The 24,488-nt window shown below is 42.0% G+C and overlaps 1 protein-coding gene across 1 annotated transcript in view; it reads right to left on the reverse strand.

Moving 5' to 3' along the window:
• CAPN13 (calpain 13) overlaps nt 1-18,875 on the reverse strand; it is a 53,144-nt gene extending 34,269 nt beyond the window's left edge. Inside the window, 4 exon segments of the mRNA XM_064573514.1 lie at nt 1,408-1,544; nt 4,267-4,356; nt 18,660-18,698; nt 18,700-18,875. Coding sequence (XP_064429584.1) covers nt 1,408-1,544; nt 4,267-4,356; nt 18,660-18,698; nt 18,700-18,858 — 425 coding nt within the window. The 5' untranslated portion in view covers nt 18,859-18,875.
• Nucleotides 18,876-24,488: the final 5,613 nt, after the last annotated feature.

The following is a 24,488-nucleotide window of genomic DNA, read 5'->3' on the forward strand; positions in this document are numbered from 1 at the left end:
AAGCAAATTAACCTCCCTGAACATATGGATCGGTTCAACAACCTTGGCTGTTAGCTGGGGTTCCTTCTCAAATGCTAATGAACAGCTCTTCTTGACACTGGAAATGAGCAATAGCTTTAGTTTTCCACAAATGGGTTCAACAGACAGAATGCAAAAAAAAAAAAAAAAAAAAAAAAGAGAGAGAGAGAGAGAGCTCTTGCAATGCTTGGCTGTTCAGATTGTGACCTCCGGAAGGACAGGGACTGGAGTGTTGGGATGGTCTGTGGGGTTGTTAGCATCCTCATGGCCCAGGACCAGACCCAGCAGGGTCTTCAGTCTTATTAAATGATGTCCCTAGGTCAAATAACTGAAAACCCCAGCAGATTCAGGCTAGTGATTACTATCACATGACTATTTAGAGTCTTGGCTTCCCAATCTGTAAAATGCGGTTGGTGATGATGATTTTTAGGGAAGATGATTTGGTGACACTCCACTAACTCATTTTCTCCTAAAAGGGATTGTCCCTTTGTCTCCCAACATTGATTTCTAGCTCTGATGTGTCTGCACCTGTGTAGGTCTCTGTGACAGTGACCTCTTCCACATAACACATACTCTTTCTCACACCCACTTAAGCCAGTCCCAGAGTCTTTATCCCAGTGCCAAGCACAATGCCTGGCCTATGGTTAAATGCTCAATACACATCTTCTGAATAGATGCAACTCAAAGAGTCTAAATAAAACATATGAATTGGGGTGTTTATAAGTCCTTAATCTTGTTAACACTAGAAGGTAGTCCTTGAATCACGGTGCTTGGACCATATAATAACCAGCAACTCCTGCCCTGCTCCCCCCTCCCCAAATACAATCTCATAGTAGCCATACTTGGCCCCCAACTGCCTGATCTCACTTTGAACTGTCCTGTCCCTAGGTCTCCGCTTGAATCATTCCCATGGTTGGGAATAATTCTCCAACATATCCCCTTTCCCCTTGCTGAAATTCTACCCATCCCTCAAGGCCTCACTCAATGCCCCATCCTCTATACAGCCTTAGCCTGACTCTCTGTGAGTCAGAAAGTCAAGAATGTTTTCCCTCTGTTCTCTCATCAGACTTTGACCGTCAACCATGATATTATATTTTATTTGGGCTCTTATCCCAGCCCTTGCAATAACAGTGTTATTAGTACATACTTCTGTTCAGTCCTGCCCTGCCCACCCCTTGCTATGTATCTCTGGGTTCCTCCCTTGGCCCCAACACAGCATACAGTGATTGTTTATGGGGGATACCCAACCAGGTGGCAAAGGCTCTGATGCTCCCAGGGCATCACTTGCATGCAGAGCTGCCGAAAATCCTAGGGCTAGCTGCTGTGCGGCATCCATCAGGGCAAGCAGCTGGGCAGGCAAGGCCTGGTCAGAGGGCCGGCCACTCTTACCTGGCATAAGCTTTCTCCAGCAGGCAGGGCCAAAACTCTTGGTTGTTGTTGTGAGGATGCACAAAGAGGTACTCCTTATCCAGGACAGGTAGGTGATCATCAACCACCACTTCCACCAACTGGCCACACTGCCAGAACTGGAAGACAGATGAATATATGCCTTAGTAGAGCCGGGGCAGAAGGGACCCCCAACCCATGCCAAATGATAACCACTGTCATGACGTGACCTCATTGATATAACAACAAACTCTATCCAGAACAAAATCCCAGCCCAGTCAGTGGACAGGGGCCTGGCATGTCAACTGCACTGGGACAGATGAGTCACAGATCAAGTGAGTCAAAGAAAATACAGGCTGGGAGGAAAGAGACTTGGGTTTTAGTTTGACTTTGCTACTATCTCTGGCCTCACTTTGGCAAGTCTTTTAAGAGCTTCACACACACATGAGACTTTCCAGGTATACCTTGTGCACAAAATGGCAATAAAGGGAACAGACACAGAATAACAAAGAGAATGGTAGATACAGAGTGTTATAATGGGGGACAGGAGAGCCTACTGGGAGCTGAAGGCTTGAGGGAGGAGGCAGGATTTAAACAGGTGGCAAGGAGGTAGGAAAGGCATCCCAGATGGCAGGGACAGTGCGGGCAAAGGCCTGAAGGCCAAATGATGAGGATTCCTCAGGACTGAGCAGTGACAGCCTCGTTCTGGCCCTCTTCAGCTCATGTGAAGCTGGCCCTGCCATCAGAGCAGCAGAAATGAAACTGGCTGGCACCGCTACTGCTAAGAGCACAAATGAACCAGATGTTCCTCTCTAAAACAGACTGCTTTAATCTTCGGTGTTCAAGTCTTAATGGTTCACCCGGGGATATCACCAAATGAGGAAAATTCATAACAAAGCCAGCCTTTTGGAGTTTCTTCATTGGTCTCCCCTGTGCTGGATAAGCAGCAGGGCTTCCAGCTTCAGTGTGAGCCTTGATGAAGGCAAGTCTCTGACAGGGGGGCTCGGAGTAAAGCTCGGGGGATGTGATCTCTCATCTGTTTGGCAGTGACGGGAAGCCATCCACATGGCCTTTTCCACAGCTGGATATCCCAGATGTTGGGCTGTTGCATCCAGCTGAGGACACACTTTCCAAGTAGAGATGGAGACCGAGACAGAGATGGCAGTGGAGACAAAGCAAAGAAGAGGTTTTCATGGTCATTAATGAGCTCAGTGCCCTGCAGCTGGTTCTGGCACAGCTGTGGATTTGTGTCCCTAATGTAGTAAATTGTGTAGACAGATGCAGTTAAGAACCAACAGGGGTGTTACTAGGAGGGAGATCATGAAACATGTTTGACACGCCAAGGAAAACTAGAAGTGGGGTACTGGAAAAACAGCCTGATCTGGATAGCAAAGTGTAGTAGACAGTGGCCAGTCACTGGAACTGTGCTTGAGCCCTGGTTTTCCCTTTACTCAACAGACATTGGGTAAGACACTGAATTCTCTGTCTGTTTCCTCATCTGTCAAATGGTGATAAAATAAGAACCTCCTCATAGGGCTGTGATTGGGGTCAGATGAGATTGTGAAAGTGAGATCCAGTTTTGAAAGTAGAAATTGTTTTTCAATAGCTTCTTTGTTCAGCATCTAGGATAGTGCCTGATGCAGAGTAGAATATCAGGAATGAGTGAGTCCTGACTTGAATGAGCTCCTCTGGTTGGTTTCCATTTAGAAATCACCATCACCCCAATATTCCCACATGAGTAATGCTGACCAAACTTGCTATCCTTATACAAAGGGAACACAGATAAGATTGTTCCCAGAATGAGGTCAAGAATGAGGCCACCAGGGCAGCTGGGTGGCTCAGTTAGTTAAGCGACTGCCTTCGGCTCAGGTCATGATCCTGGAGTCCCAGGATCGAGTCCCACATCGGGCTCCCTGCTCGGCAGGGAGTCTGCTTCTCCCTCCGACCCTCCTCCCTCTCATGCTCTCATTCTCTCTCTCGCAAATAAAAAATTAAAAAAGAATGAGGCCGGGCGCCTGGGTGGCTCAGTTGGTTAAGCGACTGCCTTCGGCTCAGGTCATGATCCTGGAGTCCCGGGATCGAGTCCCGCATCGGGCTCCCTGCTCGGCAGGGAGTCTGCTTCTCCCTCTGACCCTCCTCCCTCTCATGCTCTCTGTCTCTCTCTCTGTCTCAAATAAATAAATGAATGAAATCTTTAAAAAAAAAAAAAAAGAATGAGGCCACCAATCTGCATTTCCTGGTTCACTTCCCTAGGTGAGGAGGGCTGGCATCTGAATAATGTCTGGACACTCTAAGAAGCATGCTGGTGCCATTTTGTCAGCACCCAAGTGTCTGAGGGAAGCCAGAAATGTTTTGGGCAAAGGAGCCCTGGGCACTGGGCTCATTCCGAAGAGTAGTACCCAAGCTCAGAGCGATGAGAACAGATGTACAGAAGTCAACACCTCAGCTCTTTTTGGAGAACTGTGGAACTTTCTCACCATCCAGAGGGGCAGAGAGTGTTCTGCCTGGGTCTCAGTTTCTCCTAACCACGTGTTACTACCAATACTTGTAGCCTGAGGTGAGCACAGACAGTAAATCTTGCATCTTCTAGCTCACTCGTTAGTCAGTTCCTTGGACCACCAGCATGAACATCCCTTGGGAACTTGTTAGAAGATCTAGTATGCAAATAGTTGGACTTCAGGAAGAGAGAACAAAATAAAGGAGGACACCCAGAAATAACGAAGGGAAATTTAGTTGAGCAGAAAAAGGAAACAGGTCTTCAGAATGAAAGGGCTCACTGAATTCTAGACAAGATTAATTTCAAAAAGGCACACATCTGGAACTATTCCAGAGAAATTTCTGAACACCAAGGCGACAGAGTACCTCTCCTAAACTTGCAGTTTGAAAGAACATGTTGCCAACAAAGCCAAGAGCATAGATTAGCACTGGATTTTTCTTTTGCAACATTGGAAGCTATGAGACAAAGGAATAGTTTACAGATATTTGAGGAAAGGGAATATGATCCAAGAATCCCAAACCCAACTGACATATTATTCTTAAGAGCAAATGAAAAACACCCATGTGATGGAGGAAATTATGCAAGGAATTACTTACCTAATGAGGATGAAATTAGAACAAAAATCTTAGGAGGAAATGAAGGGTGAAAGCAACAATGGTGGGCAGTGAGTTTTAAATATTCTTTGTACAAGAAACATAGTGAAAGTGAAATTGATAATGAAAGGATGAAGAAAGATGTAACAGGAAAACGCAAATGACAGGGAGCTGAAGTAGCAATATGAATATCAGATAAAGAAGAATTCAAAGCCCAACACATTAAATACAAAAAGGAGAGATATTGTGTGATCTTTATTCCAACAACCAGATAGCAAGAACATAAACCTTTAGGCACCACAGAATATAACAGGAAAAGTTTAAAACTAGAACATCTGAAAACCTAAGAGGAACCCTCCAAGGTATAACTTTGGGGAAGAACTTCAATTCACCTATTTTAGAATTTGATAAATCAAGCAGACAAAAATAAACCAAGATAAAAAAGTTAATTGCAGAAACAACAATCTACAAATCAGAAAGCTTGATTCCATATGTAAAACTTTTGCCCACTGGGTATTCTCATATGTCCATGAAGCATTTGCAAAAACTGTTGCAGACTTGGACATAAATAAAACTTTAATGCTTCCCCAAAATGTAGAGTTTTTATGAATATATTCTCTGATCATAATTTAATTAATCTAAAACTCTACAACCAAAACTTAACCAAAACCAAAAGTATATTATCTTAAAATTAACACAAGATATTTTATATCAAAACTTATATAGATATCAGAGGAAAATTTATAGTCTTAAAAGCTTTTATTATTAAACAAAAAAGACAGACAAATGAACAATTTCAGAAAACAAAAAACAATAAACAGAGAAAGTAAAAGGAATTAATAAAAATAAATTGAAAATAATTATATAGAAAAAAAACAAAAGAAATATAGAAAGAATAATGAAAATCAAAAGTTGATTTGTTAAAAAACCAATAAACAGATTGGTTTGGTTAAGAAAACCTGGCTTAAGAAGAAAAGGAAAAACAAGAACATAGCACAGGGATTGATAAAGTAGATTTAACTATACGTCAGAAGAAATTAAATGAATTTTCAGAGAATCACATAATCAACTTATAGGCAATAAATTTGAAACCACAGAAGAAATAGTAGGTTTTCCTGGCAAAATATAAATTTCAAGAATTAACTCCAGAAGAAATAAGAGACACAAGCATTTCAATACTTGCTGAACACACAAGAAGAGTTAAAGAAATCATGTCGAAAAAGGAAGTAGTTCCAGATGATTTAACTATTATTTGTTTTACTTTCAAAGAACAGATAATCAGTGATTAACAACCATTGTTCAAATTATTTCAGATCAAGATATGTAAAACTCAGTGGGTTCATTTTAAAAAGCTAGCATAACTCCAACATGGCCAAAATAACTAGAAACCAATTCCATGTATGATATAGATGCAAAAATTCTAAGAAAATTTTTATCAAATTGAATCCCAAAGGCATCAAAAAAAAAAAATGTCACAGCAGGAGAGTACATCACTAAAATCAGGAGAAGGCAGGACTTTGCTCTTGTCATTCTTATTTAAGATTGTGACATTCTGGAGCACTTGGGTGGCTCAGTCTGTTAGGTGTCTGCTTTCAGCTCAGGTCATGATCCCAGGGTCCTGGGATCGAGCCCCGCATCGGGCTCCCTGCACAGTGGGGAGTCTGCTTCTCCCTCTCCCTCTGCCTGCCACTTTGCCTACTTGTGCTCTCTTTCTATCTCTCTGTCAAATAAATAAATAAAACCTTAAAAACAAAAACAAGTTCTCTACAATCTGCCTTAGTATTGCTTGTCATTAAAAAAACAAAAGATTGTGACCCTCTAACGAATGCAACAAAGAGCAAAGTAAGTTCTAAAACTATTAAAAATAGAGACAAAGTTATCTTTTTAAAATTTTATTATGTTATGTTAGTCACCATACAATACATTATTAGTTTTTGATGTAGTGATCCACGAAACATTGTTTTCATATAACACCCAGTGCTCCATGCAGTACGTGCCCTCCTTAATACCCATCACCAGGCTAACCAATCCCCCCTCCCCCCTCCCCTCTAAAACCCTGTTTGTTTCTCAGGTCCATAGTCTCTCATGGTTCATCTCTCCCTCCAATTCCACCCCCCCCCCATTTTTCCCTTCCTTCTCCTAATGTCCTCCATGCTATTCCTTATGTTCCACAAATAAGTGAAACCATATAATAATTGACTTTCTCTGCTTGACTTATTTCACTTAGCGTAATCTCCAGTCCCATCCATGTTGATGTCAAAGTTGGGTATTCATCCTTTCTGATGGCTGAGTAATATTCCATTGTATATATGGACCACATCTTCTTTATCCATTCATCTGTTGAAGGCCATCTCGGCTCTTTCCACAGTTTGGCTATTGCGGACATTGCTGCTATGAACATTGGGGTGCATATGGCCCTTCTTTTCAACTACATCTGTGTCTTTGGGGTAAATACCCAGGAGTGCAATTGCTGGGTCATAGGGTAGCTCTATTTTTAAATTTTTGAGGAACCTCCATACTGTTTTCCAAAGTGGCTGTACCAACTTGCATTCCCACCAACAGTGTAAGAGGGTTCCCCTTTCTCCACAACCTCTCCAACTTGTTGTTTCTTTCCCTGTCCATTTTTGCCATTCTGACTGGTGTAAGCTGGTATCTCAATGTGGTTTTGATTTGGATTTCCCTGATGGCTAATGATGGATGAACATTTTTTTCATGTGTCTGTTAGCCATTTGTATGTCTTCTTCAGAGAAGTGTCTTTTCATATCTTCTGCCCACTTTTTGACTTGATTATTTGTTTTTTGGGTGTTGAGTTTGAGAAGTTCTTTATAGATCTTGGATACCAGCCCTTTATCTGTAGTGCCATTTGCAAACATCTTCTCCCATTCTGTGGGTTGCCTCTTTGTTTTGTTGACTGTTTCCTCTGCTGTGCAGAAGCTTTTTATCTTGATTAAGTCCCAAAAGTTCATTTTTGCTTTTGTTTCACTAGCTTTTGGAGATGTATCTTGAAAGAAGTTGCTGTGGCCGATGTCAAAGAGGTTACTGCCTATGTTCTCCTCTAGGATTTTGATGGATTCCTGTCTCACATTGAGGTCTTTTATCCACTTTGAGTTTATCTTTGTGAATGGTGTTAGAGAATGGTAGAGTTTCATTCTTCTGCATGTGGCTGTCCATTTTCTCAGCACCATTTATTGAAGAGACTGTCTTTTTTCCATTGCATGTTTTTTCCTGCTTTGTCAAAGATTATTTGACCATAGAGTTGAGGGTCCATATCTGGGTTCTCTATTCTGTTCCATTGGTCTGTATGTCTGTTTTTGTGCCAGTACCATGCTGTCTTGGTGATCACTGCTTTGTAATATAGCTTGAAATTGGGCAACATGATGCCCCCAGCTTTGTTTTTCTTTTTCAACATCTCCTTGGCGATTCAGGGTCTTTTCTGATTCCATACAAATTTTAGAATTGTTTGTTCCAGCACTTTGAAAAATGTCATTGGAATTTTGATCGGGATGGCATTGAAGATTGCTCTGGGTAGCATAGACATTTTAACAATGTTTATTCTTCTGATCCATGAGCATGGAATATTTTTCCATCTTTTTGTGTCTTTTTCAATTTCTTTCATGAGTGTTCTGTAGTTCCTAGAGTATAGAACTTTTACCTCTTTGGTTAGGTTTATTCCGAGGTATCTTATGGTTTTTGGTGCTATTGTAAATGGAATCGTTTCTTTAATTTCTCTTTCCACAGTTGCGTTGTTAATGTATAAGAAAGCCACTGATTTCTGTGCATTGATTTTTTATCCTGCCACATTAATGAATTGCTGTATGAGTTCTAGTAATTTGGGGGTGGAGTCTTTTGGGTTTTCCACATAAAGTATCATGTCGTCTGCGAAGAGAGACTTTGACTTCTTTGCCAATTTGAATACCTTTTATTTCTTTTTGTTGTCTGATTGCTGTTGCTAGGACTTCTCGTACTATGTTGAACAACAGTGGTGAGAGTGGGCACCCTTGACGTGTTCCTGATCTTAAGGGAAAGGCTCTCAGCTTTTCCCCATTGAGGATGATATTTGCTGTGGGTTTTTCATAGATGGATTTTATGAGCTTGAGGAATGGTCCCTCTATCCTTATACTCTGGAGAGTTTTAATCAGGAAAGGATGTTGTATTTTGTCAAATGCTTTTTCTGCATCAATTGAGAGGACCATATGGTTCTCCCTCCTCTTATTAATGTGTTCTATCACATTGATTGATTTGCGAATGTTGAACCACACTTGCATCCCCGGGATAAATCCCACTTGGTTGTGGTGGATGATCCTTTTAATGTATTGTTGAATCCTATTAGCTAGGATTTTGTGGAGGATTTTGGAATCCATCTTCATCAGGGATATCAGTCTGAAATTCTCCTTTTTGATGGGGTCTTTGCCTGGTTTGGGGATTAAGGTAATGCTGGCCTCATAGAATGAATTTGGAAGTTTTCCTTCTGTTTCTATTTTTTGAAACAGCTTCAGTAGAATAGGTATTATTTCTTCTTTGAATGTTTGGTAGAATTCCCCAGGGAATCCATCAGGCCTTGGACTCTTGTTTTTTTGGGAGGTTTTTGATCACTGCTTCAATCTCGTTACTGGTTATTGGCCTATTCAGGTTGTCAATTTCTTCCTGTTTCAGTCTTGGCAGCTTATAGGTTTCCAGGAAGGCCTCCATTTCATCCAGATTGCTCAGTTTATTGGCATAGAGTTGTTGATAATAATTTCTAATAATTGTTTCTATTTCCTTGGTGTTGGTCATGATCTCTCCCCTTTCATTCATAATTTTATTAATTTGGGTCCTTTCTCTCTTCTTTTGGATAAGTCTGGCCAGTGGTTTATCAATCTTATTAATTCTTTCAAAGAACCAACTTCTAGTTTCATTGATCTGATCTACTGTTTCTGGTTTCTAATTCATTGATTTCTGCTCTAATTTTATTTCTCTTCTAATGTGTGGCTTAGGTGTCGTTTGTTGCTTTTTCTCTAGTCCTTTAAGGTGTAGAGTTAGTTGGTGAATTCAGGATTTTTCTATTTTTTTGACTGAGGCTTGGATGGCTATGTATTTCCTCCTTAGGACCGCTTTTGCAGTATCCCATAGGTTTTGGACCAATGTGTTTTCATTCTCATTGATTTCCATGAATTGTTTAAGTTCTTCTTTGATTTCTTGGTTAACCCAAACATTCGTGAGCAGAGTGGTCTTTAGCTTCCAGGTGTTTGAATTTCTGCCAAATTTTTTCTTGTGATTGAGTTCCAGTTTTAGAGCATTGTGGTCTGAGAATATGCAGGGAATAATCTCAATCTTTTGGTATCAGTTGAGACCTGATTTGTGACCCAGTATATGGTCTATTCTGGAGAAAGTTCCATGTGCACTCGAGAAGAGTGAGTATTCTGTTGTTTTAGGGTGGAATATTCTGTAAATATCTATGAGGTCCATCTGGTCCAATGTATCATTCAAAGCTCTTGTTTCCTTGTTGATTTTCTGCTTAGATGATCTGTTCATTGCTGAGAGTGGAGTATTGAGGTGTCCTACAATTAACGTATTGTTATCAATGTGACTCTTTATTTTGGTTAACAGTTGGCTTATGTAGATGGCTGCTCCCATGTTGGGGGCATAGATATTTACAATTGTTAGATCTTCTTGTTGGATAGACCCTTTAAGAATGATATAGTGTCCTTCTGTGTCTCTAATTACAGACTTTAGTTTAAAATCTAATTTGTCTGATATAAGAATTGCTACCCCAGCTTTCTTTTGAGGTCCGCTGGCATGGAAGATAGATCTCCATCCCTTCACTTTCAGTCTGGATGTATCTTTAGGTTCAAAATGAGTTGTAGACAGCATATGGATGGGTCCTGTCTTTTTATCCAATCTGCAACCCTGTGCCGTTTTATGGGAGCGTTTAGGCCATTCACATTGAGAGTGATTATTGAAAGATATGAATTAATTGTCATCATGTTGCCTGTGAAGACGTTGTTTTTATAGATTGTCCATGTAAATTTCTGTTGTATATCACTCTTGGAGCCTTTCTCCTTTTATAGAAGCCCCCTTAATAATCCTTGCAGGGCCAGCTTAGTGGTCACATATTCTTTCAGTTTCTGCCGGTCGTGGAAGCTCTGCATCTCTCCATCCATTCTAAATGAAAGCCTTGCCGGATAAAGTATTCTTGGCTGCATGTATTTTCATTTAGTACCCTGAATATGTCTTGCCAGGCCTTCCTGGTTTGCCAGGTCTCTGTGGATAGGTCTGACATTATTCTGATGTTCCTCCCTCTGTATGTAAGGAATCTCTTCCCCCTAACTGCCCTTAAGATGGTTTCCTTGGTTCTAAGATTTGCAAGTTTTACTATTACATGCCAGGGTGTTGGCCTGTTTTCCTTGATCTTGGGAGGGGTCCTCTCTGCCTCTAGGATGAATGTTTGTTTCATTCCCCAGATTAGGGAAGTTCTCAGCTACGATTTGCTCAAATACATCTTCTAGCCCTATCTCTCTCTCCACTCCCTCCGGGATTCCAATAATTCTGACATTGGAACGCTTCATGGTGTCACTTATTTCTCTGATTCTATTTTCATGGATTCTGAGTTGTTTTTCCCTGGCCTCCTCTTTTCCATTTTTATCTATTATATTGTCTTCCAGGTCGCTTATTCTCTCTTCTGTCTCAGTTACCCTAGCTGTTAGATTATCTAGATTGGATTGGATCTCATTGATAGCATTTTTAAGTTCTGCCAATTCACCTTTCATTTCTGCCCTTAGAGACTCTATGTTACCATTAATTGATTTCTCCATTCTAGCCATTGTCTTCACAATCGCTAGCCTGAATTCCATCTCTGACATCTTGGTTATATCTGTATCCATTTGTAAATTGGCAGCATAAGTCATAATCTCTGAGTCTTTTCTATTTTGGGGGCTCCTCCTCCTAGTCATTCTGTTGATGGGTGTTTGAGGGAATGTATAGAGTCCAAATTATTGACTAGAACCCAAGCAAGATGCACCTGTTTTCTTGGGACCTTAGGGTTGCTGGCCTCTTGTTTTCCCAGCCTGTCTTCTGCGGGAGGGGTCTGCAGCACTGTTACTCAGGCAACTGTGTTTGGGCGGAGTTGCCCTGTGCCCCTGTGGCGGGGGATGGGCTCAGTGGGAATCAGTTTTGGGGGCTTTTGTTCTCTGGTGGCTTTCCCTGGCAGCTTTCTGTGTCTCTTCCGCAAGTCAGAGCAGAAGAGATCGTTTCCAACCCTCTGCCTCAGAGCAGAGAGACCGCAGTCTGTACTTCAGTGAGCTCTCCAGGCCACACTGTCTCCGTTTCTGTCCGTGCTGCTATAAACTGCAGCGTCCTGGGTTGTGCACCCCTCTGTAGTGCTCCCAGTCCTGCCTCAAGGTCAGGGCACGTCTCTGCCCTTTGTGCTTCTAAAACCGCCAGCCACACCCAGATCGTGCACGCCCAACCCCGCTGCTCCAGGTTTCCACCCCGGGGGCTGCAGTTCACAGGCGCGACCCCGCCACTCCGGGTTTCCACCCTGGGGGCTGCCCTAAAGTCCTTTTCCCGCTGCTACTGGTCTGCGAGTCTGTGCCCTGTCCGCAGCGCGCAAGGCTGTTGCTCACCGGTGGTGTAGGATCCCCACGGCCAGACACCCTCCCGCTGCCATTTATCCTCTGATATCTGCCTGCAGAATCACGGCTCCCTGCTTCGTACCTCAAAACCAACTGCCTGTGATGCTCTGTTTGTAGAGATCCAGATCTTCTTACATCTCAGGCTGGTTTTGTGGGTGCTCAGAGTGGTCTGGTAGGTATCCAGCTCAATTCCAGGGACCAGATGAAATAGGGTCCCCTACTCCTCCTGATGCTAGATGATCTAACAAGAGCAGAGGTAGGGGTGCCTGGGTGGCTCAGTGGGTTGAGCATCCGACTTTGGCTCAGGTCGTGATCCCGGGATCCTGGCATGGAACCCCTCGTCAGGCTCCCTGCTCAACGAGGAGTCTGTTTGTCCCTCTCCCTCTGCCCCATCCCTGCTCATGCTCACTTTCTCTCTCAAATGAATAAATAAAAAAAAATTTTTTTTTTTAAAAGAGAAGTAGGAAGAGATGGAAATTATACCCAGAAACATTTTAGTCTGCTGGGCTGACTTGCTGAGAGAATAGGTAAAGATGAATGGATAAAGAAGATGTGATACATATATATGATGGAATATTACTCAGCCATCAAAAAGAATGAAATCTTGCCATCTGCAACAATATGCATGGATCTAGAGAGTATTATGCTAAGCAAAATAAGTCAGAGAAAAAAAAGGGGCCGAAAAAAAAAAAGAGAAGCAAACCAAGAGACAGACTCTTAACTATAGAGAACAGACTGATGGTCACCAGAGGGCAGGTGGGGGGATGGGTGAAACAGGTGATGAGGATGAAGAAGGGCACATGCTGTGATGAGCACCACAAGGTGTTGTCTGGAAGTGTTGAGTCATTAAATTGTACACCTGAAGCTAATATTACACTGTGTTAACTAGCTGGAATTTAAATTCAACCCCCCCCCCCCAAAAAAAAGAGATGGCCATGCTCTGCAGGTGTCACCAGGTGGGACGAGCACACCAGGGCAGTGAAGTGTGACAAGACTGGCAAAGAGCAGTCTCCACCCTGAGTGTGACTCAGAATCAGCTGGGACCTTCGCAGACAGGCAGACTGCTGGGTGCCTCCTCCCACAACCTGGATTTAGTGGATTAGCTGGAGGTGGCATTCAGGATTTACACGGCAACACCAAGGATTCTGAGGCCCCGCCCCGGCAAGGGGGCAGGTTCAGGGAAGCTGAGCAATTTGTTCCAGACTCCACAGGAATGGGCTGTGAAGCCGGCAATGTGGCTCTATAGTGCCTAGCTCTTCCCCGCTGACCACACCAGCACTGTGGGCTTCTCTGGATCAGTGTTTTCTGATTCTGTGAGGTGGGCTCTTCAGGGGCTCTGAAACATCATACAGAAAGCAGTTGTGATGGTTAATTTTATGACTTGACTGGATCATGGGGTCCCCAGATACGCAGCTAAACATTATTTCTAAGTGTGTCTGTGTTTCTAGATGAGATTAGCATTTATTTGAATCGGAATTTAGTAAAGCAGATTATGATCCCCAGCACGTGAGGACCACCCAATCTGCTGGGGACCTGAACAAAACAAAGGGTAGAGGAAGGGAGAATTTGCCCCTTCTCTGCCTGACTGCAAGCTGGGACTTTAGTCTTCTCCTGCCCTTGGACTGGGAATGACACCATCAGCCCCCAGTCAGACTAAACTACACCACTGGCTTGACTGGGTCTCAAGCTTGCAGATGGCAGACGCGTGGGACTTCTCAGTCCTCATAATCACGTGAGTCAATTCCTCACAGTAAAAACATCAACAGGCTAAATCTATGTATTTCTTATTGGTTATATCCTATCAGATACATAGATATATAATAGATGCATACACACACACACACACACACACATATATATCTTATTTCTGTTTCTTTGGAGAACCCTAATACAGAAGCCATCAGCAATAGTCCTACAAGTAATCTTAGCAACTTCTGCATTGAGAAGCCCTTTCTCAAGGCAAACGTTTGGGGCAATCTGTATTATATTAGGTATATCAGAAGCACATGTAAGGCAAGAACCCCTGGAATCTTAGAAAATACTAGCTTAATTGGTACCAAACCAGACACTCTCCTGCAATCATCCCTGGAGGTGTCTTCCAATGCAACATCACTTTGTATATTTTGGAGTGATTATTGCATTCATCAAAGGCTGTTAATGCACCGTTCCAGATGGTGTGCTGCCTCTTGGATGAGGGAACACCAGGTTTAGCATCTTGGCATTCAGACACAGGCTGAATATATCTTTCAGAGGGTAGCCAGAGTTCAGGCTGGGCCAGGTGGCAGTGTCACTCCCCTTCTATTTTTGCTAGAGAGCTTTGTTTTATTGGCATCAAAGTTCTTTGGCTCAGTGGCATTTGGCCTGGCATGATCACTTTGTCACCTTCTGTCACCTGTTGCCTTCGTAAACTACACGTATATGTCCATTTTGTTAACCCCTTCCTTTTCTGAAGAACCCATTTTGGTCCCAAGGTGAATCATTTCTAGTGAATGATCCTTTTAGAAACTCCACTCTGGCTACTTAAAAGATGAAAAGTTGTTACCTGGGGAGGCAATACTTCATTTTGGGATGGCCACAGGCTAGAATCCACAATGGAGTTGGGTTTGGAGCTCCAAGCACCCATCAGAGAACATGTTGTGGGCCCACAGCTCATTCTTCAGTTGAGAAGTGAAATGTTTTTCACGAGAGAATGGGGGCAAAAATGAAACTGCAACCTCTCAATCGGATATATCTTGGTGACTCTGCTATGAAGATCTGTATCTATAATTCTGTGATGTCAGCCACAAGTCATATGTGACTACTTTAAATTAGATTAAAACTTCAATCCCTCAGTTGCACTAGCCACATTCTAAGTACCCAATAGCCACATATAACTAGTGGCTACTGTACTGAACGATACCAAAAGACTCTTTCTGCCATCATGGAAATTCTATTGGGCAGTGCTCATCTTTTGAATAAGGATAATAATATTATCTACCTCACAGGACTATTATGGGAATTAAATGAAATGTCATATGTAAAGTGCTTAGATTAATACTTAATGCATGCACATACTTGATAAATGGGATTTATTATTATTTATGAAATTAAAATTCTAAAAGTCACTCTAACATCAACTTTCATTCAGGGAAATAACAAATAGATACTCCATGTACAAGTCTAATTCTCAGCATTGTCTCTTGCTGACATGGGAGGTTGCAGGCAGTGCTGAGGCTGATGAGGAGTTGGGTCCCATCAGTGCCATTTGCTCAGTGCAGGGTCACAGGTTGTTCCAGAACCTGATTGCCTGCCAATGGGGAGAGTGTGAGGGGTGGGTTGGAAATTTATTAAACAAAGAGAAGCCGAACGAAGCAGGATATGAAGGAGCTTCTATTTCAAAGTTCAAGCAGCAAAATGGATTATATTGACTGTTGAAGGGAGGGAGGGATGGAAGGAGAGATAGAAAGTCCGAGAGACAGAGAAAGAGAGGGAGAGGACATTATGGGACATTAAACAACTTTTTTGCACCAGGCATAGAAAACTGAGTCTAGTTTTATGCTCCTGACTCTTGGGCTATTAGTGAATCTACCAAGCCCAAGTGAGTACTCAAGGTAGAATCATATCCATGATGGTTTAGCAACTGCCTAGAGGATGGAGGGTCCCCATTGTCTGGAAAAGCCTAGGATGTGAAGATGGCCTCAGAAACCTTGGTGCCACCTCAGCCATTATATAGTTGAACTTTAAGGAGTGCCAGCCGGACCTCTAGACAGTGACTGGGCAAGCTTTAGATTGGGAGGCAACCTTCTGCAACTAGTGACAGGCAGCAGAACATGAGAAGAAAGTCACTCTCCACACTCCCTGCCAGGCTCCCCTAGACCTTCAAATGGTTTCATCCGACCTACATTTCTCCCCTAAAAGTGTTTGTTGAAATTTGTTGAGGGCTGAAACTGACTTGACTGTGAAAGCCTGAGGGATCCAAAATGACAGTCCCTGAGTCTGCTACCCTATGCCATCCCTCCCAAATTGAATGTAGTAACAATAGCTAGTGTTTAGTAAGTGTTTACAATGTGCTAGACACTCTTCTGAGTATTGTCTTTATTTAGTCCTTAAAATAATCATGTGAAGTATACATAGAATATTTCGTTTTTACCTTCATTCTTTTTCACCTAAAAAATGGAAAGAAGGACACAACATAGACATTGATTCCTGGTTACCCAGACAAGCTAGGAGTCTATTGGTGCACAAAACATTTGTGGCAAATAGGAGCCCAGAACACAACATGAGCTTATGATGAGGCCCAACAGAAGACAGGGTAGTGTGGTGATAGGAGGACAGGTCTTGGAGACAGAGTCCAGGGCTTAAATCTCAGCTGTACCACTTCGGGCATGTTACTTAAGTCTGTTTCTATTTCACATTTGTAAAATGGGGTTAATAACAGTACCTCCTTATAGCATTACTATGAGGATTCAATGAGTCAAAGCCCCTAAAGCCAGGCCTGCCATACAGTCAGCAGTATGTAAGTATTGGCTTTTACAACTAGGATTGAGCCACACTGGCCATGGCTCTTCCTCCAAGGCTCTTTTCAGGAACAACTATAAGCTTTGGCAGTTGAGGATGTCACCATGTTGAAAGGGTGAATTCACTGGCCTTGTCTACCATCCTACTTGTTAAACAAGTCGACCTACAGATTCTCAATTGCACATATGGAGCTTGAAATCTATGTCAAGGACCTGTAGATAGAGTCATTCCTTCATCCATTCACACACTTATTCATTCATTCAAATCCTAACAGAGTCCTACTGGGCACACAATCCCATGTGAAGAAAAGTGCAGCGTGTGGAGTCAGGAATCTTAGTTTAAATCCCAGGTCCTTCCCTCACTAACTGCCACCTTATGCAAGTTGCATCACCTATCTAAATCTGTGTTCTTCTTAATATAACTGGGAAAGAACAAAAGAGACAAAGTAAGAGAAGACACATGGAAAACTCAGGAAAATACAAATGTAAATGTTGTAAGGGACATGAAGACATTTGTCTCAGCTTTTGGCTGAGAAGAAGAATGGGAGTAAGACATATCTGCCTCTGGCCACCCCTGTTTCAGGTTCCTGGCAGGATTCTGTGGAAGTCATCTCATATCTATTTGCCTCAGTTTCTCCTTGCCCCCGAAATACAAAATTTGAGATGCTGCTAGAATCAGATAATAAGACACTCTCAACCCTTCCTCTGAAACCCTTCCATTTCAGCATAGAAATGTTATAAATTCTTTAACACTATAAATATGGTCTCACATCTATTACTCAGCACCTTGGGGGAAAAAAAAACACTTTCTAAAAGAATCTCAGCTCCTAAAAATAACAAAGGGAAAAAATATAAGCCTTCCAAACTTTAAATAGTGTTCTCTGTTCTGCTCTCTGTAAGAGAAGAAAGCCAGAAGAGAATCGTTGCTGGGGACTTAATACCTCTGGCTGGTGAGATGGACCCTAGAAGCCTTGTGTACCACCATCTGATCGTGAGCCCTAGCTGATCCCCACTCAGCCTCCCTACAAATCTGTCCCAGGGTAGGGCAAGACTTGGCACCTCCAGAGTTCAATGTCTTGTTGTATACGTCATCAGAAAATGCCCTTTCTGTATAACCTAACCTGGGTTTATTGAAAGTAGAGTGCTTGGCATTTAATCAGTGCTTGGTAACACTTGCTGATATTGTAATTATTAGCTTTTTAGACATTATATTATTTTCTCTTGTTCTAGGCTCTGCTGGCTGCTTTTGGAAGCAAGAACAGGAGAGTTGGTCATTAGGGCCCCCGGAGTGGTCCTCACCTGGGTTCTTTGCATCAGTAGTAGCCCTGATGAGATTATAAGAATGTTAAGTGGGCTGAGAAATTTTTCTTGGGGATTCATGCCCTGGAGTGGCTATAGTTTAGAAAAATCAACAGGGCTTATCTCACCATGAGGTTGAGTTAGTGGCTATCTGCTGTAGTATTGGAGGAGGGGGTTTTGAATGTTGCCCTGAAATATCTCCCTAATTGTACAGCTAATGTCTGAAATTCTTTTATAAATGATCAAGCCTTTGCAAGACTGAAAATACAAGTATAAATGAGAGAGGTGAGGCAATTATTTAAATTTATCCTATTGTATAAGTGACTGACGTGATATCTTCCCTTTGAATGAATTCCAACAGGGAAAAAGAAAGAAGAAGGACAGTGATAAGGAAGAGAATAAGGAGTGATGGAGACAGATGGGCTCAATTATGGAGATGAGACCAACTACTACAATCTTCAAACCCATGGTTTCCCATTTTTCAGATGAGAACATGAGGCATGCAATCTAGTGATGTGCTCAGTGATAGAAATGGGTTAGGACACAGGGGTCCTGGTTCCTGGTACAGGGTCCTTCCATCCCACTAAGGGTAGGTACAACACTGTAGCTGAGGGACCAGATAAATCTCATTCTCCTTCCCACTTGGTTTGGGCCATCCTTGAAAGCCAGGGCACGGGCCCATTCTTGTTTCAGTTGAGGCACCATGGCAGGCAGCTAGGAAGGCCCTGGAGCTGGGTGTGTTCCTGAAGGGCCCACTCACCTTTGGCCGCATCCACCTCAGGCTGGAGAGGTTTTTTTCCCTGGAGCAGCTTCAGACCTATGGAAGAAGTCTCTGCAGGGAATGTCTCATCCTCAAATGGTAGGCTTCTGCTTAGGCAACAATCCTGCAAGGAGTTAAAGTCCTGGCTGTTGAATTTGATGACAGGGGTCTTGTCTAGAGGCTCCTGGTTGTATGCCATGACTCTCCTTAGAAGATGTCTAAGGCCTTTTCTTTCTGGTAAGAAAGAGAGGTATTTTTAGGGATAAACTGTCAAGTCCTTTGCATCATTAGATGTGAGCCTTGGAAGGGCACTCAGATGTTCCCCACCCCCTTTTATAAGTGATGGTACTGAGACCCAAAACACTTCTGTCCCCAGTGACACAGCCAGTTGGTGGGTGAGCCCAGACTAGAATTCAAGCATTTCTTCTCCAGTTCAATTTTCAATCTGCTGTACCAAAAAGCTACTCAGTATGCTATTATGTACATGAGAGACTATGGGGGGTATTTGTACATTAATGAACATTTATTGAGGGCTGACCTCTGCCAGGCACTTTTCTGAATGCTGGCAATTCAAAGATAAATACAACATGATCTTTATCCCTTAGGGGCTCATTATCAAGTGGGAAAGATAGATAAGACATTTCAACAACTTGCTATCATTCAACAGAAACTGATTAAAAATGTGTACAAAACCCTGTGAATATAAAGAGGAGGAGCTATGAACTGCCAGGGAAAGTCTGAGATGACTCTCCCACAGACAGTGACATTTGAATGGGGCCCTGAAGGAAGAAGACTATGCCAGGTGGAGAACTGGTGGGTGTATATGTATAAATTATTCTCTCTCTATATAAATTTGTTCAGGTTCCCTGAGTAGCAAGTGTGTGGAGGCCCAGGAGTTGGATTGGAAAGGTCATGGGTGTTAGAGAGAATTGGGGGGCAGTCTGGCGGGGTCAGTGGGGTAGGGGTTGGGGATAGGCAATGTTGGCAGAGATGGCCAGAAAAGTAGATTGGAAAGTGGGACTGTGACATGCTTTATGCCCTGCAAGCACCACAGGGCCATTGAAGAGGTAGGTCATGATCAGATCTGTGTAAAGGATTGTGGAGTGAGTTGGAGGCCACATGGAGGGAATGGGTAGGGACTGAGACAGGGAGGAGGTTAGGATGCTGCTACACGTGTTCATGGTAGAGATAGTGTTAGACCATTAGTAGTGAAAATGATGGAAAACAGATCCTAGTGTCATTTTATAGGTAGAACCAATAGGATTCCATGATGAATCGAATATGGGGGCAGGGAAAGGAGATGGGGGGCAGGGAAAGGATGTGTGGGGCAGGAAAAAGAAAAGGTAGTATAGTGAACAATCAAAGAGTTTTAATATTTGCTTTCTGCTCTCACCACCTTCATACTGGTTCCACAATATGGAGTAGTATTCAAGCCTGTGAACCCACTTCTCCATCTGTACAGATGAATGATACCAACCTCATAGAGTTTGTTGTGGTATTAAATGAGAAGAATGGCTGGCATACAGTGGGCACTCAGTAAAAGTTGGCATCCTAATTTCCCTGAAGAGATGTGAAGGGAGTCTGGGATTTCTTGTTCAGGAAGCCATAAGGATATAACTGATGCCATTACCAAAATGTGTATCACATCCTCCATCCCTCCATCTGTGAGGGGAGCTGACTTGCATCTGGATCCTGAATCCACACTTACTGACTGTGGGACTTGAAAAGCTTCCTTAGCCCTTAAAGTAGTACATTTCAAGCTTCTTTGACTAGGGCACGGAAGACCCCAAGGTCCATAGGTCCTATCCATTCCCACTTTACAGTGAAAAAGGAATCAGCTGACGATACAGAACTAAAGAGGGACATAAATGAACAACTCATGAAGAACGAATATGAGCTTACAATCGAGATCTTGGATCATACAAAAAAACATGCAAACAAAATAACTTAGCAATGTTCTTACAGTTAACATATAGTATGTTTTGAATTAGATAACACAAATTCACAGGCAGAATATCATCTATAAAGTGTCACTGTACACACATATTTGGAGGGAATTACACACACAAATGTCTAGCAAATGAGGTAAAAATAATTTATATTTGAACTATTATGTTGGACCGTATAAGACTGTCATTTTCAAAAATTATTGAATATAGTCCATTTCATATGGCTTCACCTAAGGTAAAAATGTTTGAATGTAGGCCATTTGGTTTAACCCAATATGTTATATGCATTTCTTCAATCTAGTTCTTGGAAAATAACAGTGAAAATATGTCAAGCCATTTGGTTTAACCCAATATATTATATGCATTTCTTCAATCTAAGAGGAGAGCCCACAACAAATTATATAGAAAGCTGAAGTAACAGTGAGGTATCATTCAAGAGCAAGAAAACAGTAATAGAAATTGATTGCCAACTCAGGACCAAGGCAATGACACCTGATAATGGAGAGCTGTGAAAATCATGGGCCTCCCAACTCCGCACATGCTCGTCGACAGTGGAACCAGTACCCGCATTGCCAAACCACCCACCTTGCAGCAAAATATTGAATCAGAGTGTGTGATAAACTCCAGTAATGAGCTAATTTTAGTTTAGGAAAACCAAACAGTAGTTACTCTTAATAACACAATTATAGGATGTTAGAGGGAGTCTCAGTGTAGAAGTGAGTCTGAAGAATTTGGCTTGACTTTTCCATCAGATTCTTGCAAAGGCCTTACTTCCCTTTGGGAGTCAGTTCCCAGGCCATCTGTAGGGCCCTCACTGCTCACCACCGGGTAGTGGACAGTTAGGAATCCCCGTATAAGACTCGCTTTCCTCATTTGTGAAATGACGACAATAATGCACGTGTTGTAGAACTGTTTTAAGACTCAGATGAATCCATGCTTGTCAAGTATTTAGCACTGTGACTGGTACACAGAAAGTGGTCAATAAATAATGGTTATTAGCAGTATTATCATTTTGATTATGAAAGGACTGTGCAGAAAGCCCTACACCTTCTGAGATGAGGACTTGTTCTTATGAATGACAGCTAGTGTCAGAAGGGCCTGCAGGGGTGAGGGGTAGGTGTGAGACATTGCGTCCATGTCCTCAGTTCTGCTATTGCTCTGCACTCGCTAATTGAGAACCCAGGAAGGAAAGACTCTGGGGGACAGGTGGCAGGTCTGGGTGTCTGTTGGTGGAGGAGGTGGTCCGCTGTTCTGGGAGAGAAGAGAATCTTGATGGGAAAAAAAGGCAGGCAGGAAGGGGAGGGAGCCTCCCCACTCTATGCACAGACCTCACACCTACCAGATTCACCCTGTTGCCTACTGGATTGCTTATAGCTTTGCTAGGAAACAGCCTGTAGACTCACTTTCTCAAGCAGGAAGTGTCTACAGAACTCGACATTTCACTTTTGTGTGCAGCAGAAAAGGCCAACCAACTCTCCTATCTGTCCTTTTAGGGAGGGCTTTTTGGCTTATTTTTCTGTCTTGCTTCACTGTGAAAGGTAAACAAAGGCAAGAGAAGACTCAACTGCCTAGGTAAAAAAAAGAGAGCAAGATGGAAGATCTTCCTGATATTCAGGATAAAAAGCTGTCTTACTACTGGGATATCTCTTGAGTCTACAAGAAAAATGGCATAAGAGAACCTAGAAAAATGGCAAAAAGAGTTTATGTAAAGCTTCTAATGTGAGAGACTGTGTGAGCTAATGCATCAAGCCTCAGAACTAGAATGAGAAGTAGGCAAGAGATGCAGTTGGTGGTTGTAAAACCTGTTCTGCTCCCTGCAATGTCTATAAAGTAAGCTTGATTCAGTCCTTCCTTCTGTCCTCTGCTGAGTTGGGTGACTGTCTTAGTCTGTTCAACCCACAACAAAATACCATACAGTGGGGGCTTATGCAACAGACGTGTATCTCTCCTCACCATTCTGGAGGTTGCAAATCCAAGATCAGGATGCCAGTATGGTCAGGTTCTGGTGAGGACTCTCTTTCTGCCTTATAGACAACTACTGTTTTGATGTGTCCTCCCATGGTGGGGGGTGGGGGGAGGAGAGAAAGAGAGAGAGAGAGAGAGCTCTTTCTCTTCTTATAAGGCCACAGTCCTGTTGGGTTAGGTCTTTAGGGCTTTACTCTTATGACCTTATTTGACCTTAGTCACCTCCTTTCTGGGCCTTATCTCCTGAAACAGTCACAGTGGGGGTTAGGGCTTCAAAATATGAATTTGGGGGGGAACACAATTCGGTCCATAGCAATGACTAACCCCATACTGTCCCAACAACTTGTCTAGCCCTGGGTGCATATTTTAGGCAGTGTGCAATTAAAAAGGAATGGGCAACTAATGAATTATTGAACACTACAACAAAAACTTATGACATGCTATGCGCTGGCTAACTGAACATAATAAAAAAATAAAAATTAAAAAAAATATGGATGAAAACCTAAAAAAAAAAAAAAAAGGAATGAGGGCATATCAATTAGGACTTCAGGGATTAGATGAAGGAGGTCAGTAAACACAAGTTAAAATGACCCAACAGTGCTGAGTATGTAAACATTATTGAAATTTATGGAAAGATGATGAGGGCTCCTGAATGGCAGAAAAGTCTTAGATACTTAAATGCTACTATCTTTGGTCTGTTAGCACCCAGTGCCAGAGCACATAGTAGATATACTATAAAATTCTTACAAGTGTTGGTGGGATGAATGCCTCAAATCAGCTCTTTTCAAGTATGTTCTGTGGAGCAGAAGCCTCCATAAATAACAGATTATGAGGTCAAATAGTTTGGAAAATATTTTATATCAAATAGTCCTTATGGAGATTCACAAGAGCTTCCAAGAAGTCCTCAGTAAAAAAAACGTAAATAAGTTTGCTTTCAGGGTTTCACACTTATATAACCAGCAAGTCTTTTTATTGAAAAATTCTTATTAACATATGGGAAAGATGCACAGAAGTTAAATGACTCTAGGAAAAAAGAAAAAAAAAGAAAAGCCCCAAAGTTAAATGACTTAAGAAGATCCCAACTCAAGTCCTCATTCTGCCCCTTATTAGCCACATGATCCTGAGAAAGTTTTCTAAGCACTTAGCACCTCACAGAAAGTGCACTTGAATGTATAGTCTGAACTTAATCAGATTGAGTCCTGTTTTTTTTTTTTTTAAATCAATGCTCTCCAGAGGATTATAATAGAACACAGATTCTACATAACAAAACACTCACTTTGCCCAGGATATAATCACAAACTACTCAAAATTAAAGAATGATGATACTATGATCTATTCTCAAGAGAAAACACAATTGACAGGTGGCCCCTTTGCAATGATCTAGATGTAGAAATAATCTGAAAAAAAATTTAAAGCAGCTATTATAAGATAAAGGGAACACACTTGAAATGAATGAGAGGATAGTCTCAATGGAGAAATGGGAGTTATAAAAAAGAAACAAATGGTAACTTTAGAGTTGCAAAATACAAAATTTAAAACAAAATTTCACTGGATAGGCTTAAGAGCAGAGTGAAGATGACAGAGGAAAGAATAAGAAAGTATCCAACTGAAAAGAAAAGAGCCTTAGGTGGATATGTGATACAATACCAAAAGGTGTGACTTATGTGTAGTTGCAGGCCCAGGAAGAGAAGATCAAGATATTAGAGCAGAAAAAGTATTTGTAGAAATCGAAAACTTGGTGACAAATTTATGAATTCAAGAAGCTTGAAAAGTCAAGAAAAGAATGTCAAGAAAACCATGACTGGCACATCATAATCAAGCTGTTGAAAACCAGAGATAAAGAAAAAAAATCTTGAAAGAAGCTAGAGAAAATGAAACGTGAAATCAAAGGGAACAATGGTGCAAAGGACTACAG

This window comes from Mirounga angustirostris, unplaced genomic scaffold (assembly GCF_029215605.1).
Source record: "Mirounga angustirostris isolate CCGP_5_RB_7025 unplaced genomic scaffold, mMirAng1.0.hap1 SCAF_10, whole genome shotgun sequence".
Lineage (NCBI taxonomy): Eukaryota > Metazoa > Chordata > Mammalia > Carnivora > Phocidae > Mirounga > Mirounga angustirostris.